Source organism: Plecotus auritus, assembly GCF_963455305.1.
Source record: "Plecotus auritus genome assembly, chromosome: 13".
In the NCBI taxonomy this organism is placed as follows: Eukaryota; Metazoa; Chordata; class Mammalia; order Chiroptera; family Vespertilionidae; genus Plecotus; species Plecotus auritus.
Window position 1 is genome coordinate 23,328,901 of NC_137779.1, and position 22,295 is coordinate 23,351,195.

A 22,295-nucleotide genomic window follows, 5' to 3' on the forward strand; every position below is an offset into this window, starting at 1 on the left:
GTATTCTGCCGCATGCGCAGCGGAAGGGGCGGGCCAAGAAAGGAGACTAAACCGAGGCTCCGCGATGGGATTTTTTCGTTTTCCCTTTAAAGTAGGGGTTAAGAAATAACTTAAATTCGAATAGCGCCCTTCCCGCCTCGTTTTCCTTAAATGGGAGGGCACTTTAAAGGGGATTTGAGACAAGAGCCTTCCTACAGTGATTGTCACCTTTGCCCCCTGTCAAATGACATTTCGCATGTCAAAGGGCTTCCTTTACCTCGTCAAACAGCAGTCGAACGTTTGTACGTATCCAGATGTGGACAGTAGACTAACGTTTACCGAACTAAAACAATATAGGAAAAGCAGGGAAATGAAACTTTGCGAGAGGACATCTGCAGGTCTTTTAATTTTACGGGATGTGTGGGCCCGAACTCTGGAAAGAGGCCGTAGCTACCATGTCAACTAAGGGAAAGGCAAGCGCCTTCGCCCACTGCACATGCGCAGTGAGCACCCTGCCCAGCTGCCGGGTGGCAAGGGCTACAGAGGCAGAGGCGTGCGCCTGCGCGCGGCGTCTGCCGAGCCTCCCGCTGAAGGCCGCCTCCTCCTCCCCGCCCCCCGCCGGGATCTCCTGAGCTGCTCGGGCATCGCACCGCAGGAGCTGGCAGGTTCGCTCCGCCGCCCCGAGCCGCAGGGCACCGGGTGGGCGGCAGCAGCCGGTAGCCCCGGCTCTGCACCGCCCCCGTAGAGTTGCGTGGCCGCCCTCGCCCCTCGCCATCTCCGCTGCTCGCGCCCGCTCGGGACTGGCGGGCCGCGGCGCATCTGCGCTCTGGGCGCGCAGCCGGCCCTGCCCTGCCCTCCGGGTGTAGCGGGCAGTCGTGCCGCGCCCCCCTGTGGCTGCGCGTCCAGCCCGCTGGCCTTCCCTTAGGGCAGCCCAGCCCTGCAGAGCCCGGCGCGCCCGGCCGGCGGCGAGATGAGCTTCTTCGGCTTCGGGCAGAGCGTGGAGGTGGAAATCGTGCTCAACGATGCGGAGAGTAGGAAGCGGGCCGAGCACAAGACGGAGGACGGGAAGAAGGAGAAGTATTTCCTCTTCTACGACGGCGAGACGGTCTCCGGGAAGGTGAGCCTCACACTCAAGCACCCCAACAAGCGGCTGGAACACCAGGGCATCAAGATCGAGTTCATCGGGCAGATCGGTGAGTCGGCGGCCGGGGCCTCCCTCCCCCACCCCCCACGTCCGCGCGCCGCGCCAGGCGCCCACTCGGGGCGGGACCCCGGGCCGCTCCAGCGAGGCCTGCGGTCCCCTGCGTCCCCTGCGGTCTGAGGCCCGCCCGCCCGCGGCCGCCCCTGCGTTAGTTACCGTTTTTCCTGCCCAAAGGGACAGCGCGCCACGAGGCGTGGCGGTGCCCAGGGCCTCGGGCGCGACCCTGCTGTGCCCCTTGGTGGCGGGCACCGCGGCCCAGAATACCCAGTTGTCCCTTCCACATGCCGCTCAGGTGACCCACCAATGTCTCAACAAACCCCTCCGGGATTTCGGGATTTCGGGATTTCGGAGCGAGATGCCCAGCCTTAGCTGCAGGTGGGCTTGTTAGCGGGAGCCTTGCCTTCCTCTGGCCCCAGTTTAGCTGCTCTGTGCCTCAGTTGCAGTCTCACCCACCCGTTGTTACTTCTAGATGTGATGGGGGAGAGATGGCTCACCGGTGCCTCCTCTCTCACCTCATCTCTGAACTTCCTGTCTTATACGTGTTTTGAGGGGAAAACGCTGCAGTCTTCAGATCCAGCGTTTCTGTCTACCTAAGCCTGTATTTCTAAGAGTGTTCGTTTTCAGGTGACTCGTTTTCTCCTTAAAGACAAAGAAAGGATGCTCCAAAGACTAAAATTAAGTGGTCAAAATTCCTCAATGCTCCCACAGTCTTTAATCATGGTGATTAACAATTGGAAGTAGACAGTGAAAGGCAGTTAACAACTGCCAGAAGATTTTGGAAGCTGCCCGTCAAGATGCAATTGTCTCCAATTCTAAGGCTATTTGGAGTTTCCTGTTTATTAAAACTCCCATGCACTTCTGAAATAAATTGTTTTTGTCATAGTTCAGGAGCAGATTTCTCAGTGAATACCCCGCTGTGGGTTGAAACCCTCTGGCAGAGAATCCATGCCCTGTACCACATGCTGCATGTTTAACTCTGTTTTTAGGCACTTCCTGGGAAAGCTCCTTAGATGCTCTCTCAGGTCCTCAGAGTTCAGCGAAGAATCTGTTTTCCCTTTTTACAAAGGCCAGAAACACTGGCCGGGGTGGGAGTCCCTGTGCAGGTCTCTGCGGCCAGTGCTCAGCCCGAACTGTTTACCTCTGGCATTTCATAGAAAATGAAATCGCGTGGAAGACCAGCTGATCCCGCAGGAACCTTTTTGTCATTATGTCAAATCCAGAATGAGCGTGGCCTTTTATGTATCGGAAATGTAAAGAATGAGTTTCATTACCCGCTGCTCTCCAGCATCTAGCTTACATAGGGTTTCTCAACAGCATGCTGTTGACATTTGGGGCCTGGTCATTCCTTTTTGGTGTAGAATGTTTAGCAATGCCCCCCCCCCCATTTCTACCCACCCAATTCCAGAAGTACCCCCCAAGCTGTAACCTCAAAAATGTCTTGAGATATTGCCTTACGTACCCTCCAGGGTAAAATCCCCCTTAATGAAGAGCCACTGAGTAGATAGGATGAATCCCAAATACTTTCAGCTGAGTGTAACATATGAGCTAGTGAAGTCCTTGCCTACTTAGCATTCGGGTTTCCAAGTAGTAGCTTTAACACTGTTGCATGGATTCTTTGGCTCTGTCATACCAGTGTAGACAGGCAGGTTTAGCCTGTGTCTGAACCACCATTCCAGGTGGCAATACCTCGTCAATACAGAAAGATAACCACAATGTCTGCTGCCCCAGCAGGATTGAAGGAGCTGCTCAGGGGGAATGGTGTCAAGACCTTCTAGTCCAGTGGTCGGCAAACTCATTAGTCAACAGAGCCAAATCAGTATAACGACTGAAATTTCTTTAAAGAGCCAAATTTTTTAAACTTAAACTATATAGGTAGGTACATTGTTATTAACTTAATTAGGGTACTCCTAAGCTGGCCTTTGCTAAAAACTCAAGGGGCCAAAGAGCCGCATGTGGCTCGAGAGCCACAGTTTGCCGACCACTGTATCTAGTCTAATCGAAGAGGCTGCTTCCTGTACCTGCCCCGGCTGGTTTCTTGTCTAACTAACTCCTTGGATCCCAGAGTAGCGTCCCTGCTGAGTTTTCTCAGAACGTTTTATTGCTTCCATTGATAACTCTTCCTGGGCCCCTGAGCACTCTGGGCTGACTTGACCTTGTGACTTTGGGGACACTGTGCTGCTTTCTTCCCTGTAAGACGAGGATACCAGAATCACCCTGTGAGAATGTCGTGAGGTCAAAGGGTTGTGCTTCATGCGGAGTGTGGCGTATCTGTGCCATATACCCAAGACAGTGCGCTCGCTGACCTCAGGGCACCAGAGCGAGGCCAGTGAGTAATTTTGTTGAAGTTGTGGTCTTGTGGTTTTCTCCTTCATTGCACTTCTTGGCTATGTATGAAGTGGATGGAACTTGGTCAAATTCTTTCTGAGATCTGGCTGTATGGTAAGGGAGTTGATTGATATCATTGTGCTCTGTCTCCCTTCCTCAAGATTTCCATTTTAACTCACATTTTTTTCTTATAAAACGTAGTCTTTGGTTCTTTTCTTCTCCCTGTCTCTCTCTGTTTCCCTTCCTTCCTTCCTTCCTTTTTTCTATCCTTCCTTTTTTTCTTCCTCCATCAGAAGAGTTAGTTCCATATTTTGAAAATGAAGTGGTTTATGTAATTAACCTTATCCTTATGACTAATTTATTTTTCCTCCTGATGAAAGTGTATTTGTCGCTGGCTGGAGGGGGTCAATGAGGGGGAAAAAGGGGACGTATGTAATACTTTCAACAATAAAGAATTACTTTTAAAAAAGAAAGTATATTTGTCCCACCTGTGTATTCATTAGAGGGACAGCCTGGTATATGCAGGGGCAGCTATGCTGGTTATGTAAATTAGAAAAGGCTCAGTTTATAATAATACAGACTTTGCTAAGGTCAAGACTTGTAAGGACTAGAGGTAGTATACATGAAGTGCAAGGCTTGGCACACGTAGTAGGTACTCAGTAAAAAGGAGTGAAGATGATCACTGTCTTTTTCTCTTTCCGTGTTAAGCTGGACCCACAAGAAGTTTCCACGGGCTAGGCTTTTAAAACATTTCACCTGTAGTTACCCCTGACTCCTATGCAGACTGTCCATGGGGAATGTTCAAAGCAGGTTAGCCTCCCTTTCCGTCTGCCTGGCCGCATTGCCTTCCCAGTGTCTTCTCCTGGAAGGTGCAGTAGCCCACACAAAACTTTATGGAAGGGACTCTGCACAGGGTCCTGGCAGAAACAGCTACTGGGACCCCTTTGTGCCCCATTCTCCTAGTGGCCCAGGCCCTGCTCAGAAAAGCTCCTATCTTTTTTGTTTTTGTTAATCCTCACCCAAGGATATTTTTCCATTGATTTTTAGGGAGAGTGGAAGAGAGGGAAAGACAGAGAGAAACATCAATGTGAGAGAAACACATCGATTGGTTGCCTCCTGCACCAGCCCTGACCAGGGCCCAGGCTGGGGAGGAGCCTGCAACCAAGGTACGTGCCCTTGACTGGAATCGAACCTGGGACCCTTTGGTCCGCAGGCCAACACTCCTATCTTGATGACGATTTAGAGATAACTTTTGTTCCTGGCTCCTTCTCACTCCATAACTTGCTCTAGTAATCTCATCTGCACCCATGACTACAGTGGCTTCTTATATTCACATGAGTCCCAAATCCTTTCTATGTTCTGACCTGTACTCTCTTCTGAGTTTCATGCCTGTGTTCCTCACTGCCTGCTAAGTATGGCCACCTGGATACCCCTACCCCACAGGGCATCCAAAACAGAAACCCCTTTCTCTTCCAGCCCTACCGCTTCTGTAGTTTTGTTTTGTGTGTGTGTGTGTGTGTGTGTGTGTGTGTTTTCCCCATTTTGGTTTATAGCACCTGCATCCATTCAGCCTCAGAAATTTGGGGATCATCTGAGACTCTTCATTCCTCCCCACATACATCTAATTGGCCTCTTCTCTCTCTCTCTCTCTCTCTCTCTCTCTCTCTCTCTCTCTTTCTTTTTTTTTTTTTTTTTTAGAGAGAGGGAGAGAAAGAGAAACATTGATGTGAGAGCAAACATTGATTGGCTACCTCTTGCACACCCCCTACCGGGGGATCAAGCCTGCAACCCAGGCATGTGCCCTGACTGGGAATCGAAGGGGCAGTCTTTTGGTGCACAGGATGACACCCTACCAACCGAGCCACACCGGCCAGGGCTTCCTCTCCATTCTCAATGCATTTATTATTTCTGTCTGTAGCAAGTAGTCTCCTAACTAGTTTTCCTGCCTTTGTTTTTGTTCTTCTTTCAATTCACCGTCTATAACAGTAAACTGTCTAAAAAGTAATTCTAACATTGTCAGTCCTCTCCTTAAAATTCTTCCCATCGGTTCCGTACTGGGGAAAGGGGGAAGTAGGTATAACTCTTTCCTGAGCTGGCCCCTGCCTTTGGATGTACCTGAGCTCATCATCACCAATCAAGCCTGTACTTAAAAACTCCAGAGGATCTCTCTATTTTAATTTACTCACCCAGGAAATGCTAAGTAAAAGGCACATTGAGATGAAATCGATTGATTCTAGTCTGTTAATAAGTTGTGGCAAGGCTTGGAGCAGGGCTGCGCCTGGCTGGCTACGGGCAGCTCAGGGGTGTGACTGCCCGGCAGATTTACTGGGGTCCAGGAGATCTGAGCAGAGAGGCCAGCACGAATCGTAACGGGGTTGCCAGTTAGCAAATAGTGCTCGGGAAAATCAGGGTGAAGAGGAAGCTCGTTGCAGGTCTTTTTGCCTTTGCTAACTTCGTTTCTTCCAAGACCACCATGGAGCCTGGACCAGATGTGGTCCGGGCCCAGCAGCAAGTCTCAGCTGCTTTCACAGGTGACCCTGGGCTGCCCAGCCAGCTCCATTTCCTCCCAAAGTGACAGGTTCGCTCCTCAGCCGTTGGTGGCAAGTTTCAGCATGAAAGCATCCTTCCTGCAAAATTCATTTCCTCCTGGGAGGCTGGAGACAGGGAAGCTACCTTAACAAAACCACTTGGTCAATTCCGACGTTTAGCTTGAAATGGGTAGTCCCCAAGGGTCTTGGGGGCCCCCGAAGAGCTAGGCATGACTTGTGCCTGCATCTTTGGGAAAGAATAGAGGCAGTTTACTGCCTCTTTAGGATCCAAACCTCTCACTAGAACAGCCTTGGATTGTTTTATTTAAATCCTGTCAGAGGAAACCAAACTTCCTGGCAAGTAGCAAAATACGGTGCTATTTCTGCCCCTTTGCCTTAACAGTGTTTGCGAAAGCACTGCAAACAGCTTTTAAATTACAAATGAGAAAGTCCAGCCCAGCCACACTCAGACACTGATCACTCTTCCATGACATTGGGTAGAAGAGCTTGTAGTAATGTGTGTCCAGGAGGAAAGAACTGAAGCAGAGCATGACGCTATGCAGGGAAGGCCCTCTTCCGCCAGAGGTCCTGGCCACAGCCAGGTTCCCCCGCTGGGTCAGGCAGCCCGTTGCTAGGATCCTCGGATGCTGGCAGCCTGACTGCTCTCTGAGGGCTCACGGGGCCTCCTCTGTTTTGTTTCTCATGGTGCCTTTGAGCTGTGTAATCACATTTGTGTGTTTTTCCATCCTTCTTTTCCCATCTTTCTCTTGGCTCTGGGATCTCCCACTTAAAGGTCATGGATGTTGGGGCCTTGCTCTGCCTGCTTTTGTCCCCTGAAACGATGGCTGGAATCAGTGCTTGGAACTGAGGCACCAGGTTCCCCAGTTGAGGGGTCAGAGCCCATGTCAGAGCCAGGATCATCCACTAGGGCTCATGTGGCCCTGGACCCGCAGAAGTGGAGGAGCCCTTGACGTGGGCTGGCCAGTGGCTCTGCTCCTCCCCAGTCACTGCACGTCATTTTATTGAGGAGCACAGTGACTGATTTTAGAACCAGCATTGGTTGCTCACCTTTTCCCCCATAGTTTGCAACTGTCGGCTCCCATTTAGCGACTTTGTGGATTATCACTCACTACCCAGAATGCTGCCCACTGCCGGTTCCATTTAGTGTTTGGGAGAGAAGGTGGATTGTCTGTAATGTAAGATGGATCAAAGTGTAACTACATAGGAAACCAGCAACAACGGTAATCACAGAATACAATGTACATTCACACAGATGTAGCAGCACTGTCGGTAACCACATCACCGCCACCGTTAGGGAGGCAAGAGAGCTGGTTCTTTGACCCAGGATGGCCTTGATCGTTATGAGGACTCAGACCTTGCACTGTCCAGGGTGGACCCAGAGCAAATACATCTCTGCCCCACATCCCCTGATGCTGAGGTCTCCCTGAGAGAGATTGCCTGCTGGGTCCTGAAGATCCAGGACCAGGCCTGTGAGTGGTTGTCCCAGACACTCCTCCCTGTGGACCTGTCTCTTTATCCCCAAGCAGCCAACAGCAGAAGTGGCGAGTGCGCTCTGCCTGCTCCATTTTCCCGTTCGGTCTATCCTACTTCAGGGTGCAGCCTAGCATTGGCCTGAAGCTCAGCAATACCCCAGGGGTGGACCTTGACCGCACCTTGACCATGTGTAGTCAGTCAGTATTAAATGTCTGCCATGCAGCCGAGTGGGTTGGGGAGGACGCGGGGAATCTGGGCATATAGTCCTTACCTCTAATTACCATGCGTAGAGTACTAGCAGAAGTTAATATTTAAATAGCAGAGTACAAAGAGACTGAAAATAATATAGGATAGAGGGTGGCATGAACTTATATCAACGAAATATGCCAAAACTATTTCCAGGGGAGGGTGAACTTAGAGCCTTGCTTCTCAAAGTGGGGTCCCAGGACCAGCGGGATCAGCCCCCTCCCCCGGACCCCCTGAATCAGACTAGGGGTTGGGCCAGCAATCTTCCATGTTGTCATAGCCCTCTAAGTGATTCTGATGCTCACTGCAGTCTTAGAGCCACTGTTTTAGATGGAGGTAATAACATTAAAACTTCTATCAGATTGGCCACATGGATCAGCTAGCAGCTAATACATACATACATATATATATATATATATATATATATATATATATATATATATATAGTGTGTGTGTGTGTGTGTGTGTATTTTTTTTTTTTTTAACCTCACCAAGAGGATGTTTGCCATTGATTTTTTAGAGAAAGTAGAAGAGAGAGGGAAAGAGAGAGAAATACCGATGTGAGACACATCGATTGGTTGCCTCCTGCACGTGCCCTGACCAGGGCCACAGCCAAGGTACATGCCCTTGACCGGTCGAACCCAGGACCCTTCAGTCTGCAGGCCGACACTCTATCCACTGAGCCAAACTGGGTGGGGCATAGCTAATATTTTGAGTGTTTGCTATCTATTAGGTACCATTCTAAGTCATGTCCCTTCATTGCCTCCTTTAATTCTCACAAAACCTTATGAAGTGAGTTGTTTTACCCCCATTTTACTAGGTCGTAGAAATAGGCTCAGTCCCGTAGCAGCCAACCCTAGACTCTAAGCCAGTTATTTAACCGTGCTGTGACTCCATTCCCTTATCTTTTATATTGGTGATAAATGCCGATGAATATGCTTTAAGAGTTACCATTTTTTTTTAATGTGCTTTAAAAAATATGGTGTTTTTTATAGTGGTTCCCCTGAAGTGTCCTTTACTAAGGTCTGCCCTGCTGTCCTGAGAGGATTATATGGGGTTCTTACTGTGCCACGGGATCTCTCTGTATAAAACGGAAGTGTTTGGAAAGGGGGAGGTGGAGGGAGACCAGTATATGAGGAATGCAGTGAAGGAGCGGCTCAGGAAAAACACTGGTCTGTTGAGAGGGGAGGCCTCTTAGGAGACAGGTGCCCACAGCTGGGATGAAGCCCCTTGCCAGGCCCCGGGTAGCTCGGGGTCTGATAGAGGAGGCCAATGCTCTCTCCCCAGAACTCTACTATGACCGCGGGAACCACCATGAGTTTGTGTCGCTGGTGAAGGACTTGGCCCGGCCTGGAGAAATTACCCAGTCACAGGCCTTCGACTTTGAATTCACCCACGTGGAGAAGCCGTATGAGTCCTACACAGGGCAGAATGTGAAGCTCCGGTAAGTTGTGCCCCACCTCGCCCCAGGAACTGCCCCCTGTGGAGCAGGACCTGAAGCTGTCCACGTTTTCGCGAGTCTTTAAAGATACCGAGAAGGAAGAATGCAGAGGGCAGTGGTATGCTGGTGAATGGTCAGCAACAGGCTCTCAGGGAGGAAAAACCCGGCTTTAGCATTTGTTAATTGCTGTAGTGTAGATATTCCCACCATGGCCAATTTCAAGCGACCAACCTGACATCCCGAATGCACAGGTGGGGAGAGATGTACAGTAACCACATTTAGCAAACATTACCGACATATGGAGACACTAAATATAAATTCCCCAAGAGCAGAAAATTGTAGCAAAATAATTAGGAAGCAATGAATTTTTGGTATGTATTACCATTGTTTTTAATATAATTCATTCAATTGTAGGTTTATATAATTGCAAATAATTGCTGTGTTTAACCACTGATTCATAAAATCCCTGAAAATTCAACAGTCGCCTTTCATCAGGACATACTGACCCTCGATCCAGTTCTCAGGACAGCAGTGTGATCCTGAGCTCTGTCACTCAGCTTTTTCACTAGAAAAGTGGGTAATAGGTTTGTTTCTAATTCTAGATCTGCCTGCTCCATTTTTTGGGGGGTTGATGAGAGAATAAAATGTAACAGTGTAACAAGTTCTTCAAAGATTAATGAACACAATTGGAGGACATGGGGTTGCTTTTATTGTTCCAGTCTTGGAAACTCTGAGGATAGGGACTGATCCCAGGGGCTCTGGGGCTTAAAAAAAAATCCAGAGCAGCTCTAGCCTCTTGGATGTAACCCAGGCTTATGTGATGTCACTGGGATGAAGCAGACTTCCTCCTTCGCCCTGGACACCTGGTTCCAGGTCTTGGTACTATGTTGTAAGATCAGCTTGTTCTCCTCACTGAAGGCCTGGGTTTAGGATGCTGCAGACTTTATTTTGTCCTTTATTTTATCTTTTATTTTTCAGTTACTGTTGACATACAATATTATATTAGTTTCACATATTCAACATAGTGATTATATATGTATATAACAAAGGGATCACCCTAATAAGTCTAATAATCACCTGATACCATACATAGTTATTATAGTACTATTGACTATATTCCTTATTATTTACTTTACATCCTCGTGACTGTGTTTATAAGGGCAATTTGTACTTCTTAATCCCTACCCCCTTTACCCCCTCCCACAATTCCCTTCCCATCTGACAATCATCAATTTGTTCTGTGAGAGCAGGGACTCCAAACAGATAGACGTATGTATATCCACATTCATAACAACATATTCACAGTAGCTAGAATGTGGATGCCCCCTGAATGTCCATCGGCAGATGACTGATAAAGAAAATGACTGGATAAAACAAAACATACAATGAAATGTTATTTATCCTTGAAAAGGAAAGAAATCCTATCATATGCTACAACATGGATGAACCTTGAAAACTATGCTAAGTGAAATAAGCCAGTCGTAAGACAGATACTGTATGATTTCACTTATATGAGGAGCTTAGAGGAGTCAAAATTATAGAGACAGAAAGTAGAGCGATGGTTGCCAGGGACTGAGGGGAGGAGGAATGGAGAGTTAGTGTTTAATGGGAACAGAGTTTCAGTTGGGGAAGTTAAAAATGTTCTGCAGATGGATGATGGTGATGGTGGCACAACAATGTGAATGGACTTAATGCCGCCGAACTGTATACTTCAGATGACAAATGGTTAAAATGGTAAATTTAATGTTATGTACAGGGTGGGCAAAAGTAGGTTTACAGTTATGAATACATGAAACAGAGTTTATTCTTATATTATTACTTATTAATTATTGTATTATTTCTATACAACAATTGCAAAGTTACTTTGCCCATCCTTGTATATTGTAGAGGACAAAAACCTTTTTTTTTTCCTACCCATTTTAGGTTCATTGACTGGGCCTTGCAAATTAGACTGTCAAAAGGCAGATTAGCAAGAGGAAAAACAAGTTTATTCACATGTGCATTGTGCATACACATGGAACTGTGATGAATAACTCAAAAGGGTGGTCAGAACTTGTGCTTATACAAGCATTTAACCAGAAAAACAATAATTAATATTAAAGAGAAGTGACAAGACAAAGGAAAGGGACTTTGAGCTCCTAGGGGCAACTCATTGTGGGTGGTAAACCTTTGGGGAAACAGGAAAGATAAGGGCGGTTTTAGCGAGGCTGGTTATAGATTTCTCTGTGTGTTCTCTGGGCTGCTGAGAGTCTAGAGTTGTCTCTGGTGATTAAGAACGTCCTGCTCGCTTCGGCAGCACCTGTAGTGTAACTGGAGCGATACAGAGAAGGTTAGCATGGCCCCTGCGCAAGATGACATGCAAATTGTGAAGCGTTCCATTTTAAAAAAAAAAAAAAGAAAGAAGAAAAAATGTCCTGCTGTTCTGGGAAAGAGGGGCGGGGCAAGAATTTTTCTTGTGTCTGCTTCTTCTCAGTTCCTTTCAGCTCTGTATGAGCCAGAGTGGCTTATTTGGGGGTGGCATACTCCGAACCCCTTGTTCATTTTACCACAATAAAAAAGCAAATAAAGGAAGGTGTGGCTGTACAAATTAGATAAAGGCTTTAGGATTCATGCTGAGAAAGAGAGGAGGCCAAGAAGGGAAAATTGGCTAAGGGCAGTGTATAGAAGATGTAAATTCCACATTAGGGCTTGTATCTTATTCCATAGGCAGAGGGAAAACGTGAAAAGATTGTTTGGGGCTCTTTTTCCTTTGTAAGCTGGGGAGTGGTTCTTTTGGAAGAATTTAAAGTCATTATGTGGTATTTGGTGGGTGGGTAGAATGTGGACACAGAACCGTTAGAAGGCTGGAATGAGGGCCTAAGAGTTTCGCTTTCGGGGACACGATGGGAACAGGCAGAAAAGCAGGAATTTAATAGACATCCACAGAGTTTCCTAGTGAGTGGAGCTGCAGAGGGGGCTGCCGGGAGGAAGAGATGGTTCGTAGATAAGATGATTCATCCAGCTTTAGCGCTGGGAGCACTGGCAGAATAGAGAGGTGTGAGAGTTCACCAGGCGATTGGAAATGCAGGCCTGGCACGCAGGGTGCACCGCTGGAAACATCTGCTCAGCCCACAGCTGATCCGCTCTTCCAGGAGGGGAGCTCAGGAGCTGTGGGCGGGGATGGTAGGAGCTGAAGCTGGGCAATGCGCTCCCCGGGCAACGCCGGGAAGAGCATTTCAAAGAGGAGGACGTGTTTTACGCCAGCACAGACCTGACGCTGAAAAACACGCCGCTGGATTTGGCAAGTGGGAGGCTGGGTGGTCACTTCAGGAGGGCAGTTCCTGTTGGGTGGTGGCCACAGAAGCCAGGGGTGAGGCACGGGTGGGTCCCTCTGTGACAGCTGTCTCTGAAGGAAGGTCAGGAGTGTGAGGCCTGGGCAGTGTTTGGGGTGGGGGTTGGGGGGGGGAAGGGGTTGATGATTTTGGGCCTTTATTTTATTTTATTTTATTTTTTTAATTTTTTTTTTTTTTTAAATAAACTCAAAGGAAGAAGCCTTTAGCTGGAGAGAGATTGGATATGTTAAGAAAATTGGAAAAGCTGCAGGATCAAGATGGCCAGACAAGAGTCACTTGGGTGGCTTTAAAAACATGTTGAAGCCTCTGTCTCTTTCCAGAGCAGTTAAATGTGAGGTGTGCCTGGACATCGGGATTTGTAAAGCCCCTCCCCCAGGTGGTTCCGACGTGCACCCAGATGGAGAGTCATTCCGCCAGAGGGAGGAGGCGATAGAGGTGTTGTGGGAAGGAGGAAAGGATGGGCAGATACACACTGTAGGCCCTGGGAACAGCTCAAAGCAGAGGAGGGAGAGAATTATAAACCTTGGCTTGGAAGGCCTTCATCTTAGTGTAGTAAAAGCAGTGTCTTCCCCTGAGAGGGGGCGGGGAGGCGGGGAGCCTGAGCAGTTAGAAAGGAGTTGGGGACAAATGTCTTGTGGAGGTGATGGAAGTTACCGAGATGAATGAAAAGACTGCCGAGCAGCCGTTAGTGCCACCCAGAAGAGAGTGGCCTGAGGTGTAGTTGATCTGGTTAGCAGTTTTCTCCAGGAATGCTTGAAAGACAGGGGCATTCTCTAAGTTTTATTTAGAAGAAAATATAATTGAAGGGGTGTTTCTTCCCTCCCCGGGTATTAGAGTTAAGTCAAGGGGACAGGCATGATGGGGAAGGCCACCCTTAGTGGCTGGCTGTAGAAGTCAGACTTGGCATACTTTCTGAAACTTCCTGACTTGCCCCTATCACACCCACCCGCTTCCCCGAGGATCCTAGTTCCCCGGAGATTTTCTTTGTCCGAGCACACCAGCTTCTCTCCCTCCTCTGCTGCTTTACTTAGAAGGTTTGCTCTCCCGAATGCCATTTTCTCTCTCACCTAGGCCTGCATTTCTGTATCCAAGTTAGCACTTTGTTCTGATTTTTCTATTTACTTGCCCACCTCCTGCAGTGGTCCGTGAGTGTCCCTTGAGATGGTGTCTCTTATTCACCCTATGCCTAGCAATGAACGCTTTCTGAATGAATAGCTGACTTAGTTTCTCCATTCCTTATTCCTCAGTTTAACTGTGAGGGACTTGAAAAATGCTTCTTGCTTGAATATTGTTAAACGGGTGTGCAAGTTTAAGAGTGTAAGACAGATTCCTGTGCCCAAAGAGCCAGAAGCTACTTGAGGACATAAAACCTGCGCACAAGTACATGGTAGAGAGTGGTGAGGGCACAAAAGGCAGAAGAGTGACATGCGCCCCGAATACAGAGCAGAGGAATCACTGATTAGAGCAGCGTTCTCCACCCAGAGCATGAGCTCAAAAAGGGGTTCGGGGAAGGGTCTCTGCACACCCTGGAATTGTAACTGCAAAATCTTGTGTGTAAGTGCACCTGGGCATTTTTTCTGGGGGGGTCCACAAAGGTAAATTCTCTGAGGAATAAGAACCGCTGTAGGGGTTCTCTCAAGTGGGTCAGTTCGGCGCATTAACGTAGGTAGCTCTGGAAATGGAGTGTTCCTTCACCCCACGTCCATATTCTCCAGGTATTTCCTCCGCGCCACCATCAGCCGCCGCCTCAATGATGTTGTCAAAGAGATGGACATTGTCGTTCACACGCTCAGCACGTACCCAGAGCTGAACTCCTCCATCAAGATGGAGGTTGGAATCGAGGACTGTCTGCACATTGAGTTTGAGTACAACAAGTCCAAGTAAGTGCCTGGTGCCCCGGGTTGTGGGACAACTATTTCGGGGGGTTAAGATAGAAGCTGATCAGAACGCAAAATGATGGAAGCCCCTTGCCTCGGCTGGTCCATGCTGCAGGAGCGAGCACAGAAATAAACAGGGCATATATGTGCCAGGAAATCAAACCTCATTTGACTTAAACTAAACTTTATTAAATCAGGAAGGTACCTTAAATTAAACAGCCTATGATGTCTTTCAGAGCCAAGCTAAACTAGCTTTAAAACTAATGGTTTTGGATTCAAAGTACAGCTATTTCCTTCTACTGCCGAGAATCATCTCAAATACCGGTCCATTATCATCTGTCTCCTGTGACCAGTATGCCCTTAGAAGGCGAATGAGGAAACCAGACACCGCCTCAGGCCGCTGCTTCCTCTCTGAACTGAAATGAATTGTAGCAAAGAGTACCTGCTGCCTTTTCATGAAGGCCTTGAAAGAACTTTTACTGGCAAGTTGGGAAGCCTTGTCTGTGTTAAACCGTGTTTACTGTTAGAACACGAAAATACTTAAGGGCTTGTAAATCCCATGTACAGTTCAAAAAGGCGCCACAGCCTCTTGTCAACATAGTGCATTCTTGAAAATGTTTGAAGATCAAATGTGCAGAGCGAAGAGTGTATTCTAGTCACAGAACCGCCCTTACCACAGCCCCACAGCCAGCCCACTCAGGGGAGAGGGAGCTGAGCCAGAGGCTCACCTGTGAAGGGGCAGGGAACAGGGGCTTTTTAAACCAGAACATACGTGCTTCTCAGCACAGGGAGAGGGAAAGGTGTGTTCTTTCCCCTGCCCCGTGGCCTGGAACCGAGTGGGGTGTCAGTAAAGTGATCACTGCGTCCCAGAGCGGGCCTGCGTGGCCTGGGCTCCTCCTACCGAATGGGCAGGGCGACAGGAAACGAAGGTTGATCTAAGGTACATGTAAGGGAACAGGCTTCTTCCCCTTTCTCCTCACAGTTTTGGGGCCCTGTGTGCCTTCCTGAAAAGAAGCCACCAAAGTGCAAGCCCACCAACGCCCTGGCCACCAGACAAAGGGGGTGGCTGGCAGGCAGTGCCACTTGCAGGAGCTCAGAATAGCCGGTCAGCAGTGAGTTCAGGACCACCCGTGGTATGGGAAAGGCACTCAGAGTCAGTGCAGTGCGTGACGTCAGGACTGCACGCTCCCAGAATCTGGCCCTGCCCTTGCAGAGCAGCCACCCTGTGAGCGCAGGTCTGAGTGACGTAACAGAAAGGGCCGCGCTGTGAGCCAGGGTCTGTTCTGTCACTAAGGACGTGGGCTAAGGTTAGCAGGTTCCAAAAATGTTTGTACCTCTGGTTCCTGAAAAATGAAGGGCTTGCATCAGGTTAGCCGTTTCAGGTTAGCACACTCAGAAAGAGAACGTGAAAGAGGGGAGGGGAGCCAGGGATCGAGGCCCACCCTCCACAGAGCAGCTCTTATATATTAATGCTTCTTATGAGATTGTATTTAGAATAAAGGAATGTTCAGCTTATGAAAGTTGGAAACCCCCTAGAATCTGTGTTCTCTAAGCATTCTTTCCAAAATGCTCAGTGGCCTACATTCTGCCTTTGTAACTATTCTTAGCTTCTCTACTTAGAGTGTCTGCAGTCTTCCCAATTAGGTTATTAGCCTAAGTGATGTGAAGTAATGGAAAGCCCTGGATGGTGTGGCTCAGTTGGTTGAGTATCGTCCCAGGCACTGAGAAGTCTCGGGTTCAATTCCCAATCAGGACACATGCCAGGGTTGTAGGCTCGATCCCCCGTAGGAGGCGTGCATGAGGCAGCCAATCAATGTTTCTCTCTCTCCCTCTCCCATTTCTCTCTCAAATCAATAAAAAACATAAGACAAAAAAAAAAAAATAATGGAGAGAACACAAGCTTAGGAATTAGGGCTTTTGGTTCACATCCTGAGTCTGTCCCCTACTCAACTCCTGGTGAAATGACTTATCTTCTTCAAACTTCCTTTTCTTAACCTATAAGGAGGTTAAATTGTGAAGTCCCTGCCAACACTCACATTCTGACTCTGATCTTCAGGTTTGGAGATTTTGCTCTCTGCCTGCTATTCCTGACATAGGGCTGTGCATGTACACGCCACCAGAATGCCTGTCTGACCCCGAGACCTACGTGGCCAGATTCCCAACAGCTCACAGAGCACAGTCCTTGTAAGCAGAGCCCAGAGAGAAGGTGGATGGGATAGGACGTGGCATCTTGCTCTGCTGCTCCTGCCTGGCCTGTCAGGTCCATAGCACACAAAACTTTGCTGCAGGCCATCAAGGCCCAGTTCCCCAAGGACGTTTATGGGGCTTAGAGAGGAAGAGCAAGACCTGGCTTCTGCATTTGTGGGACTGGCCTCTCGCACATTAGGATATCTAAAAAACACACACACATATGAAACATGCCCAGCTGGTGTGGCTCAGTGGTTGAGTGTCAACCCATGAACCAAGAGGTCACCAGTTTGATTCCAGGTCAGAGCACATGCCCAGGTTACGGGCTCCATCCCCAGTAGGGGGTGCAGGAGGCCGCCAATCGATGATGTTTCTCTTTCATGGATGTTTCTCTCCCATGGATGTTTCTCTCTCTGTGTCCCTCTCCCTTCCTCTCTCTCTAAAAATCAATAAAAACATTGAAAAGAAACGAAAATAAATTTTAAAAAAACAAATACGAAATATATAAAAGAAGTTATAATACTGAGCAGATAGATAAAATAAGCAAGCCTGAATGAGTGATGTAACATATTGGAGAAACATCCTTTGAGCTGTATATGGAAGAATGGAAGGGACAGAAGTTACTTTGATTCAAATGAAGTACATGTTGGGAAATTAGGCTGCAAGGCAGCGTGGTGGAATGTGGGTGAGTGTGCACTGTCACCCCTCCTTTAGCCAGCACGCAGGGAAGAGTACCCTCTCCTGAGACCAGAAAAGCCTGGAAATATACAAAGGGTTGGCTGCTGTACACACATCTTATTTTCTTTATTCTCTGTTCCTCAGATACCACTTGAAAGATGTCATTGTGGGGAAGATATACTTCCTGCTGGTGAGAATCAAAATCAAGCACATGGAGATAGACATCATCAAGCGGGAAACGACGGGCACAGGCCCCAACGTGTACCATGAGAACGACACGATAGCCAAGTATGAGATCATGGATGGAGCACCAGTAAGAGGTAAGCCTCGTGGCTCCGTGGCCCCACCACCACACCTTGTCTCCAGGCCCTGCACAAAACTGTGGAGGGGCGTGAGGGACTGCACTGCTAAAGGGAGATTTCTGTTAACTTATAACTTCCTAAGCTCTCATTGTACACTTGTGTCTCCATAAGCAGGAAAGGAGGGCTGAGTCTGTGACGCTGCAGACTGCTACCCGCCTTCCCCCAGAGGAGCTCCATTTCCACCTCCTCTACATTATGAGCTTGGACTAGAGAATGAGTTATCCCTGTTTAAAAAAAAAAAAAAAAAAAGCTTGCAAACTGGTTAAAGACACAGTTTGAACATTTTGTAACTTTTGCCTGTTGACATTCTGACATTCTTTGCTGTTAAGAGGCAAGAGATTAATACAGAATAGTCATTTTTGTTACTTAGTTCTGGCTCTGGTAAAATGATTAATTCTCTGCATTCACTCACCCAGTATAAATACTCTGGCCAGCACTATCCGGGGCTACAGTCAGCACTGGGAACTGGACGGGAACTAGTCCTCCCCGCCTTACCCCTCAGAGCTAACGTTACTTCTGGGATGGGTGGGGTTGAGAGCTTTGTTTGGGGAATCTGTGTGATTCTTTGGGAGAAGCCATCACTTATGTTCTGCCCTGGCTCTGCTGCAGCTGACGATGAAGAGTGTATTCGTTCACTTAGAAGTGCTTGGTGATGCCAAGGTCTAATCCACGCAGGAGGAGGAGTGTCGTAGCTTAGCAGCCTGGAACACTGGGGACAATGTTGAGTAGCACCGTGCCAGGTCCTTGGGGAGGGAGGACTGAGCTCTCCAGACTCTCTGCGTTCCAGTTTTCCACCAGCTGTGCAAGCAGAGCCAATTGTCATTGTCCTTGTACAAATGAAATGGGGCAATGAGAAACATGCAAAACAGCAGATAATTAAAAGATCCTTTCTATTTAGCTTTACACTGCATTATAGGTTTGGCCTTTCTTAGTACAACTACTGCCCTAACTTTGTTCCACTTATGCTAGGAAAGGCATGATGTTAGAGCTGGAGGGGATCTAAAATAGTCTGTAGTTTGTTTCCGTAATTTTCCACATGAGAAAATTAAGGTCCAGAGAAAGCAACAGACTTACTGGTTAAAGGAGAACTGGGACGAGAATGAGGATGTTGTTTCCCAGGCCACTATACCATCCGCCAATCCATCTTAGGGATGTATTTTGGGGGGCATGCCCTAATTAGGATGGAAGGAAGTGGCATCAAAATTGCTGGGTGACATGATGAGTTTGCTAGAGTTTGACAGTTGGCTCTTGAAAACCCAACAAGTAGACACATTCCATGTGATCAGAAGATGTTTGACAGTGGCTGTCCGTCCCCATTGCCACTTGTGGTCCTGTGTGGGGACGTGGGAGAGGACATTCAGAAGCACAACTGGACTGGAAGGGAATTGCAGTCACCTTTTCGCTTCAGCATGTCACTGGGCAGCAGAATGCAGCTTCCCAAAGGCAGAAGCAGTGTCCTGCGTTCCATGCCGTGCTCAGATGCCCAGTCTCCCTACGCTGGCCAGAGTGACTTGTGTAAGGTCGAGTGGCCACTTTGTCCCTCGCTCTGATTCCTGCCTGGCCCTTACAGGAGAGTCTATCCCGATCCGGCTCTTCCTGGCGGGCTACGAGCTCACCCCCACCATGCGGGACATCAACAAGAAGTTCTCCGTGCGCTACTATCTCAACCTGGTGCTGATAGACGAGGAGGAGCGGCGCTACTTCAAACAGCAGGTGAAGCCTGGCACCTCTGCCCGACCCCTGGGGGCCTAGTGACAGAACAGGAGGGCGTCGTTCTGCAAAGATCAGGCTCCTGTCTGGCAGGTTAAACAGTATGGCGCGAGTCTCTATGCCACTGTTAGTGTACCAGAGGTGGAAACGGGTCACCTAGAGCTCCATAGCAAGAATGAGGGTTCCCGCAGACCTGGAGTCTGCTTCCTCGGCCCAACCCCACAACCACTCTGCCTTCCAGCCCAAAGCATCCAGAGTTCCCTGGGACGGAGGTGGGACAGCTGCTATCTTTGCTGGGAGATAAGCAGAGGAGGGTTTTGCCTAAGATTCCCTCCCGGGCAACCCAACCCCATGCCTTCCTCTCATGCCGTCACGTTGCCCCTCTCCCAATTTTGCAGGAAGTGGTGTTGTGGCGGAAGGGTGACATCATACGGAAGAGCATGTCCCACCAGGCAGCCATCGCCTCACAGCGCTTCGAGGGCACAACCTCCCTGGGTGAAGTGCGGACCCCCAGCCAGCTGTCTGACAACAACTGCAGGCAGTAGGCCCCCAGGGCCAAGGAGCTGCTGGGCTCCCACCCAGCACCCCATCTACCAGACACCAGCGGCTGGGGGAGGGGAGGAAGGTGTGAGCTCAACTGACCCGTTACTTGCAACCTGAAAACAAATCATGTATTTGACTTAAATTCTTTTTCTGAAGAACCTTGGGGGCCTGGGCCAGGAGGCACTCTCCTTGGGGTTCTGCAGCTGGCGGAGTAGTGAGAGGTAGCATCCTGGAAGCGAGTGTCCCTCTGGGGAAAGCCTCTGCCGGGGCCTCGCACGGGGCTGCCTCACGTCGCATAGGAAGACAGAGTGCCAGCGTCCTCGGCCCAGCCTCTGGCCTCCTGATGCAGGATCTGGCCACGTCCCTGGGAGTCTGAGCTGCCAACGGGCCCTGGGTAGTCACCTCTTGTCCTCCCCTCTAGGTCCCTGAGGGAGGGGCAGGAGCTGGGCCTGCCCCATCCCAAGTGGCCAGGGTGAGACTCGAGATTAGGAAGCTACCTCTTTGGGAGTCTTGGATGTGGTGCTTTGAAGTTTCCACAAGCCACCTCCTTCCTGGCCTTTCCTCCCTGCTGGGACCCACACACCTCCCTTCTCCATCTTCTATGGACTCTTGTCAGTAACATCCTGGAACAGAGCCTGTGGAAGGGCCTTTAGCTGACTGTCCCCTCACCCATGAAAATTCGTGGCTCAGAGACGCCCTGGGGTCAGTGTCATGTATGGATGGCAGCAGTGTCAACACTGCATGGAGCGGTCTGCCTTCCATGTCACTCCCATCAGCCCTGGGGGCTGTGTGGTTCTGGGGTATTGTTTTGTGTGCCCAGCCCACAAGCCTAAACAGAGACATGTTTCCTTTAAGAACAGATCCCAGGAAGGGGCCTTGATCCCTTGCTTCCCTAAGCGTGGATCCTCTCACTCCTTGCTCTCCATTTAATTTGAGAATTGGGGCTGGGTTTCAAACACTCAGACATTTCGTTCTTACTATTGCCCGTGCCCCTTCACTCCCCACCTAACCCTCAGGAGGGCGATGAGGACTCAGCAGGACCTGCCACAGCCTCAGAACCTGCTTGCCAAATCATGTCTCCCCCAGGTGACGGGCCAGGGTTGAGGACCATTTCCGTTTTTCTTTAAAAACACTCGTGGGTGTTCTTGTTACACTAGAAAGGGGTTCCCGCCGCTGCACTGCCCTTGGGCCTGTTGCAGGAAGTGTTGACATCCTTTTCTGCTTCGCCTGGAAATGACCAGGAATTCCTCTCTTGGCCTCCAGTCCCTTCTTGGAAGACAAGCAGACCCCACTGGCCAAAAGGGCAATATTCAGTGGTCTCGGGTCTCTGTAATTTGGCAAGCAGAGGGGTTGGTTGGTTCCTGTGTCATTTTTCCATTAGTGTGGGAAATAGGGATGACTCGTCTTCAAATTTCAATACAATCATGGGCCTTTGGGCAGGGCCCGAGGATCAGGACTGAGACTAGAAAGGCATTTGGGGGCGGCAGCACCAAGGAAGGTGAGGTGGTTTCCCTGGGCTAGGCCCCGAGTTCAGTACACCGGACAATCCCCTTGGGGACAGGGCCACTCGTCCAGCTGTCCCTGGATTTGCAAGGCTGGGACGAAAGTGTGTGGGGGAGGTGGGCTCTGTGCTCCTGGCCTCCTCTGCAGAGCCTGAGACTAGTCTCTGGTGTGCCTCCCATAGATGGTGTTTTAGCTGGAAAGCACCTGACAATTCCTCTGCGTCCCCACAGACAACACAGATCCATCCTCCGACTTTTGTAACATCTTAAATCTTTCTTCTGGGAGAACTAGAAGATAGAATTTGCTTTTATTCTCTCAGGACCTGTGCACAAGCTAGACCTTACGTTTCCTCTTACTCTGCCCTCATTCTCCACTAATTTGCCCAACTGTGGGAGTGAGGGGAGGCTCCCGGCCCTCCGTTACAGGTCTCCACACCTAGGAGTGCATAGGTACTAAACCAAGCAGTGCAACTTGTAATTAAGCAGCTGCGGTGTTTACATGTTTCTTAATGTATCGTCTTTTCAATGGCTGTATTTTAAAAAAAGAGCGCTTGTTTCGATCGTCTCTCTGATTAAAGGAAGCCCTGTGCTCGGAGGCATCGTGCCCACGGTCCACCAGATTCTGTGGTCTCTTCTGCCTTACGCTGTCTCACCTCACACACAAGGGAAGACAGATTCCACTGTGCCAGCAAGACGCCTGCCCTCTCTGTGTGGCTTTGTGAGCAGTGATGGGCGCTTTCCTAATACCTGTTCCAGAAGCACGTTTCTGAGAAAGGAAGCCCCGCTGACTTCCATCTAGCAACTTGTCCTGCAACCGCTGATGGTTTAAACCCCTGTGGAGCCCATATGGCTCCAGGGTTAGTAAAAAGACAGGAAGTTCACCCGGCCAG

General features: G+C 49.2%; 1 protein-coding gene across 2 annotated transcripts; it reads left to right on the forward strand.

The window, feature by feature from the left end:
• Positions 1-12: 12 nt before the first annotated feature.
• Positions 13-22,025, forward strand: VPS26B (VPS26 retromer complex component B). Of its 2 annotated transcripts, XM_080649585.1 has the most exons (7): positions 504-644; positions 905-1,172; positions 9,061-9,217; positions 14,262-14,426; positions 17,433-17,608; positions 19,221-19,363; positions 19,759-22,025. In XM_080649585.1, exons 2-7 carry the CDS (start codon positions 950-952, stop codon positions 19,903-19,905), a joined length of 1,011 nt encoding a protein of 336 aa, XP_080505711.1. In that variant the 5' UTR covers positions 504-644; positions 905-949; the 3' UTR covers positions 19,906-22,025. The 2 variants fall into 2 exon arrangements, with proteins under 2 accessions (XP_080505710.1, XP_080505711.1); XM_080649584.1 differs by having other exon boundaries at positions 13-1,172.
• Positions 22,026-22,295: the final 270 nt, after the last annotated feature.